The 10,124-nt window shown below is 31.8% G+C and overlaps 2 protein-coding genes across 3 annotated transcripts; one reads left to right on the plus strand and one right to left on the minus strand.

Moving 5' to 3' along the window:
* The first annotated feature begins 497 nt into the window (after positions 1-497).
* On the plus strand, positions 498-1,979 carry LOC108470983 (30S ribosomal protein 3, chloroplastic-like). 2 transcript variants are annotated; one of them, XM_053022225.1, is made up of 3 exons: positions 498-775; positions 1,031-1,298; positions 1,728-1,979. In XM_053022225.1, the coding sequence occupies exons 1-3, from the start codon at positions 548-550 to the stop codon at positions 1,733-1,735; spliced, it is 504 nt and encodes a 167-aa protein (XP_052878185.1). In that variant the 5' UTR covers positions 498-547; the 3' UTR covers positions 1,736-1,979. The 2 variants fall into 2 exon arrangements, with proteins under 2 accessions (XP_052878185.1, XP_017628021.2); XM_017772532.2 differs by lacking the exon at positions 1,728-1,979 and having other exon boundaries at positions 1,031-1,453.
* On the minus strand, positions 1,470-6,612 carry LOC108471729 (receptor kinase-like protein Xa21). The gene is made up of 5 exons (XM_017773304.2): positions 6,071-6,612; positions 4,636-4,998; positions 4,252-4,395; positions 2,082-3,923; positions 1,470-1,997 (listed from the first exon to the last, which is right to left on the minus strand). Exons 1-5 carry the CDS (start codon positions 6,531-6,533, stop codon positions 1,642-1,644), a joined length of 3,168 nt encoding a protein of 1,055 aa, XP_017628793.1. The 5' UTR covers positions 6,534-6,612; the 3' UTR covers positions 1,470-1,641.
* Between the last annotated feature and the right edge of the window lie 3,512 nt (positions 6,613-10,124).

Consider the following 10,124-nt stretch of genomic DNA (forward strand, 5'->3'; position numbering starts at 1 on the left):
ATTTCAAATATATATCACATTCTATATATATATATATATATATATATATATATATTCTAAAATTCCCTTATTTTATTAATTAAATTTGAAATAAATAAAGATTAAAAACGAAAAAATGTCTCTTCAAATATAAATGGGTCTTATACTAAATCCTAAGCCCGGCTGTTCGGACCAGAGCATTGGAATATTTGGGCTGGCTCAACTTATTAGTCTAAATTACTATATAATAATTAAAATTTTTTATTTTATTTTAATAATAAAATATATAAATATTAGTATTGAAAGAATTCATTTAATTTTTAATATTAAATTATCCATCAAATAAATCGGGAAAATTAAGTTTAAACAAAAATTTTAAAAGGTTGCAACTCGGTCCGAGTTATGGACATTATTACCATTTCAAAGGAATTCCCAGACCGGGTTTTATATCAGCACCCGGAAACCCGGCCCATTCCGTACACATTACATACTGTACCTGAAAACATAGAAACAAATGCAAATTTGAGAATTCATTCCTGTCTAAAGTCATCCCAAAAAAAAAAAAAAAATGGTGGTAACATGTCTCCACCCTACTCTAAACCCTTGCTTTAAACCCAAAATTTCATTCCCTTCTCAAAACCCTGACTCTTTCCCTTTTAAATCTCTCATTGCTTCCCCTAAAACCTTCAGTTTTGCTAAACCGATAATCTCTTTACAAGTCAAAGCAAAATCTCCTGCTCTTTCAGATGAACTGCCACTGGATGATTCCCCCTCTGAATCTTCTTCTGGTAAAGAGGTAGGCTCTGGATCTTTTTCCAACAAAAAAATGGGTTTAATTTGATTTATTTTCTGCTATAGAAAAAGCCAGCCGAATTTAGAACTTTGTTTTTCTTTTTTTGGTTCATTGTGTTATGAAACCCAGAAAACAGGCCTTAATTTCGAATCTAGTTTCTTGGAGTTTTTTTGTTTTCTTGTGAAGCCTAGAAAAAGGGCTTGATTTTGAACTTAGATTCATGGGTTTCCTGTGTTTTTTCTTTTTTTGATTATGTAGAAGCTTGGAGTGGTGGTGAAGCCATTAGAGAAGCCAAGGGTAGTATTGAAGTTCATATGGATGGAAAAAGATATAGGGATGGCTCTTGATCAAGTGATACCAGGCCATGGTTCAATCCCTTTGAGTCCATATTACTTTTGGCCAAGAAAAGATGCTTGGGAAGAGCTCAAGGTTTTGCTTGAAAGCAAGCCATGGATATCTCATATGCAAAGGATTCACCTTCTCAACCAAGCCACTGATATCATCAATTTATGGCAGACAAGTGGTGGTAATTTAACCTAAAGTGTTTCAACTTACAAAGTTTTGTTGCAATCTCTCCATGTTTCTAATAGCAATTGCATGTTCCTGTGGTAGCTTTTTTGTGTGAATTAGTGTTCGATTAAAGACTTCTTTGAATGAAATGTTATCTATACTTATACAACACATTGCAGTCTTCAAGTTTTTATTTAATAGTATATCAATTTCAAACCATAATCACACAAGACAAGAAAACTCATCAAACTTGCACACATAGTTGTAGCCTTGAATCTACAGAAAAGAAATGTAAATCTCCTATGAAGGCTTAATAAACTATGTATTGATAACAATAAGCAACTTCATTACATATCATCTTAGGCTTGCTGAACTTCTTTTAGATACTTCATTCTGATTCTCTTAAGCTTGTAAACAACATCCTTCATATCTTTTCTTTCTTCAGGTGACTGAGCTGAACATTCCAAAGCTAAGTTCAAGATTGATGATATACAATTTGCTTTAGCCGTAGAATTTTCACCCTCATTTAGTAGCAAACTGGAATCGGCAATATCAATTGTTCCTTTAGGTAGTGACTCTTTAACCCAATGTTTCAAATTCGTTTCTCCGATGAACATTTCATTTGTGGGTTTCTTTCTTGTGAAAGTTTCCATTAATAAGATACCATAACTATAGACATCACTTTTTATGGAAATAATTCCTGCTAATCCATATTCTGCATCAAAAATATAAACACTGAATCATTAAAAATCATAAATAAGGTGCATGCTAGGGCAAAATAAGAGAATGAACTCATCACCTGGTGCCATATACCCAATAGTAGCAAGTGTCATGGTTTGTTTCATGGAGTTTTCTTCTTCCAACAGTTTGGCAATGCCAAAATCTCCCACATGTGCGACCATATCGTCATCTAGTAGGATGTTACTTGGCTTTAGGTCACAATGGATTATAGTACTCGGATGTCCCGAATGGAGATACTCTAATGCTGATGCAACATCTATCATTATGTTGATTCTCTGTAGGATATCCAAGGAATAATGGTCCGAATACAACCATTTCTCAAGGTTCCCGTTAGGCATGAATTCAAGCACCAAGGCTTTGAAATCACTACAAGAGCAATAACTGATGATCTTGACAAGATTGCGGTGAAGTATATTTTTCATCACTTCAAACTCGGCATCGAAACTCCTAAATGCTCTTTCTACCTGCAAATTGAAAACTTTTATTGCAACATTCGTACCATCCGAAAGTTTTCCTTTGTACACAGAGCCGAAACTTCCCGAACCAAGCAAATTGGCATCGCTGAATCTGTCCGTAGCTTGTACAAGTCTATTGTGCTGATTGGTTCCCAATATTTCCGACAAATTTTCTCTGGTTGAAAGACTAGTGGTCCTTTTCAGACACAAGATGATCAAAGCAATTATCCATGTAATAGGAGCAATAATCGGTAAACCATATGTCAAAACATGTATAAGGCGTGCCTTGAATGGCCGATGGGGTGGATGGGTGCAATTTTTGCAAGGAGGGACTTGGAATTTAGGTGAACCACATAGTGCATAATTCTTCACGAATGATTTACTCGTAAGGTTTCTGAAACACCCTTCAGTGGGGATCTCTCCTCCCAATCTATTGAAAGACACATCAAAGTGATTGAGATAGGAAAGTCTTTCCAAAGACTTGGGAATGATCCCGGAGAGATTGTTGTTCGATAAATCCAAGGTTACCAAACTTGTCAAGCCACCAAATGATTCGGGAATGGGACCTTGCAATCTATTCCTAGATAGAGACAAGGTTTGTAAGTCATCTAGATCCCCGATTCTTGTTGGAATGTTGCTCGAAAACTGATTTCTCGACAAATTCAAATACGTTAGTACTTTCAAGTTTCCGATATCCGGTGGAAGTGTTCCACTCAGATAATTTGAGGAGAAATCTACTTGCAAGATATAATCAAGGCTCCAAAAGGTGGAGGGTATTGTGGAATGCAATTTGTTGGAAGACAGGTTTAGGGATCTCAAAGAAGTTAGAGAGCCCAAACAAGTGGGGAGTGAACCTTGAAGCATGTTACCACTCAATGACAAAGTACTTAGTTTCTCCAAACGACAAACATCATATGGAATGGATCCATTCAACATATTGCCACTCAGAAACAAACCTTGGACTTTTTGTAGCCGTCCTATTGTTGTCGGAATAGATCCACTCAATTCATTCTGGGATAGGTCCAAGCGTATAATGTTGCTTAAACCATCTATCTCCATTGGAATCGTGCCTTTGAAATTGCAATCATGGGCGCGTAGAGTTTCGAGTGACGTTGAGAGATTAAAGATAGAAGCGGGAAGAAGGGCATTCAGTGGATTTGAGGCTATGTCTAGGACTCTGAGCTTCTTACAGTTTGACAGGGAAGAAAGAAAGGTCGGACTTTGAGATTCCATGGTCAAGTGGTTGGAAGAAAAGCACAAAACTTGAAGCAAATTTAGATTGGCAAGGGAATGTGGGATAAGGCCAGAGAAAGAGTTCCCATTCAAGCTTAAAACTCTAAGCCTAGAAGCATTTGAAATTGAGCTTGGAATATTCCCACTTAGATTATTGTTCATTAGGTATATTTCCTCTAGATTTGGAACAAACCCCATCTGCGGTAATTTACCTGGAAAAAAAAAAACAGGAATGTTCCAATTATTTCACAAGAAAAAAACGTGCATTTTTTTCTCTTTTTGTTTTGGTGGTAAAAGTGAATTTCTAAATAAATATAAATGTATGGGTGTAATTTTTAAAACAACTTCAATACAGTTATGTAAGTAAAATCCCAAATTAAAACTATGAATACTTCTAAATCTTTTATTTTTCATTAAAATACTTTTGAATTTCGAATATAAAATTGAATATTCAAATAAACATTTATACTTGGTAATATATACTCTAAATTAAACAATATATATATATATATATATATATATAAATTATGAGGGAAATACCTGATAGAAAATTGTCATGGAGATTAATTTGTTTCAAAGAAGAAATATTGAAGATAGGTGGTGGAATCCGCCCGCTTAGGCTCATGCCTTTTGCAACAAAAATCTCCATTTTCCTAAGATTCCCCATCTCCCATGGGATTTCACCTGCCAAGCAATACGTTTTTTTTTTCCAAAAATAAAAAAAATAAATGTAGGTTTATTGGTTATTTTTGGAAAAAAAAAATAGGTTTATTCATTTTAATACTCTGTTTGAGTTGATTTTAAGTCTGTTCAACAAAAATTCATTTTTTTATATAATTTTAAATAAGAAAATCATTAATTTTCAGTTCAATCAATTCAATATTTTTTAACAAGCAAAAAAAATGTTAAAGCACTGTAGCTTACCATGTAAAGAGTTTCCATCCAAATATAAAACCTTGAGGTTGGTTAAATTCCCAATACTTGAAGGAATAAATCCATTGAGTTGATTAAGAGACAATGATAGACTTCGAAGATTTTTGCATTCACCGATGTTTGAGGGAATGTGGCCAAAAAATTTGTTGATTGATATCTCAAACACTTGAAGGTGGTGAAGATGGTCACACATATAACTTGGAATGTAACCAGATATACTATTATTGTAAACCCTGATCTCCTTCAAAGATGAAATGTTGAAAATAGAAGATGGGAGTTGGCCAACCAAGCTCATATTTTGCACTCCAAATTTCTCCAAAGCAGCAAGCTTACCAATTTCCCACGGGATTTCACCTATACATTAATTTTGAAGAGATTTTAATGATTTATATGAATCAGTTATTGTCAATCTTGCTTGTAACATCAATAAAAATTCTATATCAGTTACAAATTATTTGATCGATTCAATTTTTTAAAATGGAAATAGGAATCACGATGTTTCTAAATCGTAAATTAATGCCTGAATTCATTTATAAGTTGAAGGTAATGGTACGACACATTGTATTCTTAAGAGAAAACTCAAGTTTGAACATTGAAGATAATATTGTTAGAAACGACAATCATGAATTTCAAAAGAATTAATTTCCATGGACCATAAATCGATATGAATGATATCTTAATTTAAAAAAGTATTTAATAAATTTGCTTGAAAGTAAAATATTGAATTTAATTAAACATATATAAAAATAAAACAACAAATTAATTATGAAATTAAACATAATATAAGAAATTAAAATAATAAAGATAATATATACACAACATTTAAAATGATACACATGATTTTATATACTTAATTTTATAGAAAGTATCGCATGTATTTACCATTGGTCAATCTAATTTAAATGATTATAAATTTAAAATTAAAACCAAAAATTTATTCTAAATAACATTTATAATGACATGAAATTAATTTATTAATATACCATATTGTTATATGTAAATATAGGTGTTCATGGGCGGATTACTTTACTCGGCCCGTCCTGAAGGTCTGCCCAAAATGTGAGAGGGTTTAGACAAAAATATAGGCTTGGCCCAGGCTCAATAAATAAACGTGATTTTTTAGTTGAGCCCGGCCTGAACCCGGCCCATGAACACCTCTATAAATTATAATCAGTAAAATATAAATTATAATAATATACAACATTTACTTGACTTTTAATATAAGTACTAATATTTGTTTAGAATAGCTATTAGAATTTTGTACTTGGCACTTAAATGACATAAAATTATGTGAAATAATTGAGTGATTATTATTTAATAATTCAACAATATTGTGGCCGTACGTAGGGATTAAATCAATGAAAATGATAGCAAATAACAAAAGGTAGAAGAAAAGAAAATAAAGTGAAGAATGAATGATAGTAACCTTGGAAACGATTTCCACCCAGATATAATTGTTGAAGTGCTGTTAAATTCCCAAACCATGCCGGAATCTCTCCGCTCAAAGCATTGTTACTCAAATCAACAAGTTTCAAGCGACGCAAACTGGCCAGCTCTCGCGGCAACTCGCCATGGAAATTGTTGCCGCTCAAGTTCAGCGAGATCAGGAAGGAAAGATTTCCCAACTGTGGACCAATAGTTCCTTTGATGCCCATGTTCGAAAGATTCAACGCAGTGATTCTTCGATGATGGTGACCGCAAGAGACACCGGTCCAGTTGCAGACAGACATCCAAGTACTGGTCCAATCGTTACCCAAAGCATTGCGAGGATCCACGATTTGTGCTTTGAATTGAAGAAGCGCCGACTGATCGGTCGCAGTGGTTGAAAAGCCAATTATGAAACATTGTATTAACAACAGTGATAGGAAAGGGAAGTGGATATTGGCCATTAACCAAAGCACAGAGAGAGTAGCAGAAGAAGTTAAAACAAAATTAAATGGTATGATCGAGTTTAATCAATGTGTATGTAATATATATAGAGAGAGAAAGATGTGTACATATAAAGAAAGAAAGGAACAAAGTGATTTAAGTTCTACTCGTCTAATTTTATATCTTTGTCCTATTCACGGCCTTACACATGAAATATATAATTATATTAATAAATTTATTGATTAAATCTTTAAAATATTAATCATGCAAAATATATCAAAGTGTATAAAATTATTTTAATTCTATACTGGTGTAAATGGGTTCCTTTCATATATATATATATATATATATTAGATGTATCATTATAATTGTAATTGTTGAGATGTCAAAATTTGCACTTTAAGATATTCTTATATAAATTGATATTTTAGTTATGGTTATTTAAATCAATCGGATAAAAATTAATCAAAGTACTAATTTTGAGAAAAGTTAAATTAATTGATTTCATATGACAATTGCGTAAATTATTTTGAGATTTGTCTAATAAATCTATTTTATTAGAATATAATATACTTTTATCATATCAATGGTAATTATTACTTGTTACGTGTATGTATATTTAAGAATAAAATGTTTTCAATTTATTTAAAAATGATGTATATAAATTATATGAATAGAATTAAGTCACACATAAAAAGCAAAGTGTGTACAGCATAGAGGGAGCAATAAAGAGAAGATGGCCCAACAAAAGAATAAAGAATGGAAAAGGCGGAGACGTGGACATAGTCAGGTCATCAAACTTTATTTAAAGTCTTGACTTGGACTTAAAAACAAGTCAAGATTCGAAGACTGGGTCGTATTACATGCAAATTCTGGGGTTTTTTAGTTAAGAAATAATTAATATTTTAAAAATATAATTTTTATATATGTACCAATGTGAACCTCGTACAAAAGTTAAATTATCATAACAATGTCACGCAATCAAATATATGGGGTTTAAAATCGTTATCTAATGTTTTTAATTTTATAAACATTAAAAATTAAAATATAAGAATTTAAATCTTGTGAAATAGACCATTCAGATAGCAAATTAAGATAAAATTATTCTTTGTTTTTAAAAGAAAATTGATTAAACTATTCGAGAAAAAAAAAGAAAAATAAATATTAATTGTTGGTGATGAAAGATAAGTTACGCCGATACCATAAATGTTTCAGCTTTAATTGTCATAACTCAAATAAAAATTATTATTTATTTTAAATGTAATCCAAGTGGCAAGAGAAATGGTCCTTGTTTTCTTGATAAATAGGCCTGAAAACAAGAAAACATGACATAAAAATGGGCCTGCAAAACTGTCTAAAGTCCAAACAGAAATCTAAAAGCTTCAGATAACTTTCTTTTATCAAATATTTTATGACTGCCTTTGTAACTTTTTCTTTTTCTTTTTTCCAAAGCTTGTAAAATGGGATTTTAATGCCGGGAAACTTTATCATATAAAAGTAAGATTTATATTGTAAATGAATTTCATGAAATAATTTATTATAAAAAGTAAAAAAATTAAAATTTTGTAAGTATTACCATGTACAATTTCCATTTTATTCCATATATTTTGTATTGATTTAAAATTATCTTTTACTTAAAAATATAAAAATAATAACGTTGTTGGATATAAAAGAAAAACCAAATATTTTGGAATTCTAATCTTTCATCCGTACTCATGTCTCCAACATTTACCCTTTTTTTATTTAAATTTTCATTAATAAAATATCATAATTATAGAAATCATTTCTTGAAAAAAACAAAAATTCTCATGGATAGAGCAGGATGGGCTTCCATATAGTTTTAGCATACTTCATGTGTTTTCAAATTTAGATATTAATTTTGTTCAATTTCATTCATATTGTTTTACCCTTGTTTATGTTATTTTATTTTAAAAAATTTATGCTATTTTTAATTTAATATCTAATAATCTAGTGCAAAATGGTAAAGAGAACCCTTACTAGAAAATCAAGAAAACAATTTAGTCCTTAAAAAACATTCACAATCAATTGAACCATCAGTGATCAAAATTAATCTATTGAGTTCCTCTATCAACAAAAACCATTTTTGACTGATAATGGATGACACTATGGCAAATGGAAACGCTGACATGTTGATATGTGATTTGTCACATAAATTAATATGATGACATGACATATCACATTAAGAAATATGAAAAATTATAAAAATCGTAAAACTATATATATATATATATATAGGACTGCTGGGTTTGCAGAAGAATGTGGCAGCTGGAAATCATGTGAGAAGTGAGAAGGAATAAGATATTGTTGATCAAAGATATATGATGACTGAACAGGTTATCATTGGATTACAAATTCCTTCCTGATATCAGCAATGGCTGAACCTCTGTTATCTCTATAAGTTCATAAAGATCCAACATTGGAACAAAATGAGCTCATTCCTTGTTTTATTATTTATTTATTTATTTGTTTTACTTGATATGGAGATGGGAAAGTAAAGAGTCAAAAAGTTAGGGGGCAATATAGAAAAAACTAAAATTTAAGGGAGGCGCATGTAAAGCAAAAAGTTATGCGAGACTAGTATATCTTCAAATTGGGTGCAAGGTTAAGTCCCATTCTAAGTAAACGGTATGAAAAATAATTAGATAATAACTTATTTATCACTTTTATTTTAAAAAGGGTGGCCAGAGTGAAAACCGACAAAGGGTGCTCTAAATTCGCAAAAAAAAAAAAAAAAGGAGAGGCCAAGGTGAAAACCCGCAAAGGGCACTTTGGAACCAAAAGAGCCTTTGAGTTGAAAACCCGAAAATGGGCAGCTCAAATTTTGAATATGGGGCATATGACAGTCTTGTCCTCCCAAAATCAGCAAGACAGAAGAATGTTACACCTTGGAGCATCAACAAAAGACACATGATCTCCTGAACACACATTTGGTTCGAAGGAGCCTTTGAGAAATTAGAATAGTAAAACTCGTGCTGCGATATCTGGGGCACCTTTTCCTCATTTTATTTTGAGCCTTACCAGATTTGCTGTCCTGTTTAATGTATTCACTTCAAGTTTTGCTCAATAAAATTCCATCTTATCCATTATGATAATCTCTTTCGAGCATTTTTTTCAAATCACGATTTTTAGACTTATAACATTCACATAAAAGAGGTTACGCATACTACTCTGGAAAGTTTCTAAATAGTACAAAGACCTGAAGCAGGGCCACTAGGCAGAACTAACCAAACTCAAAAGCGGGAAACATTGGAGAAAGAATAGTCCAAGTTGTGACTATTTCTTTGAATCTTCTATCAAAGATAACAACTAAGCAGGAAGACACGATAGTGCATCAATGATAGAACCCGGATGAACTATGAGCAAAGATACCTTAAACATTTAAAAAGAAACCACTCTCATGATGTTTATACATTCGTAATCATTCATTTAGTTAGGATCATTTGGCTCATTTCGATCATGGCATCCTAATTATTTGACATAAACATAGATACAGGAAACCCACTCTACAAATCATGTCTTTAGAAGACGATGTAGCGATATTGATCAATTCTACAGATCTTGTTTCCCTGAGATTGCAGTGGAGCAAATCG

This window comes from Gossypium arboreum, chromosome 11, assembly GCF_025698485.1.
Source record: "Gossypium arboreum isolate Shixiya-1 chromosome 11, ASM2569848v2, whole genome shotgun sequence".
NCBI lineage: Eukaryota > Viridiplantae > Streptophyta > Magnoliopsida > Malvales > Malvaceae > Gossypium > Gossypium arboreum.

Bases quoted from the DNA above. Each gene is read 5' to 3' on its own strand.
- LOC108471729 (XM_017773304.2), bottom strand. From the start codon at position 6,533: ATGGCCAATATCCACTTCCCTTTCCTATCACTGTTGTTAATACAATGT. The intron at 4,999-6,070 runs GTTACTATCATT...ATTAATGTATAG, and splicing joins GGGTGGAAATCGTTTCCAAG to GTGAAATCCCGTGGGAAATT. The intron at 1,998-2,081 runs GTGATGAGTTCA...TTTTTGATGCAG, and splicing joins TATTGGGTATATGGCACCAG to AATATGGATTAGCAGGAATT.
- LOC108470983 (XM_017772532.2), top strand. From the start codon at position 548: ATGGTGGTAACATGTCTCCACCCTACTCTAAACCCTTGCTTTAAACCC. The intron at 776-1,030 runs GTAGGCTCTGGA...TTGATTATGTAG, and splicing joins AATCTTCTTCTGGTAAAGAG to AAGCTTGGAGTGGTGGTGAA.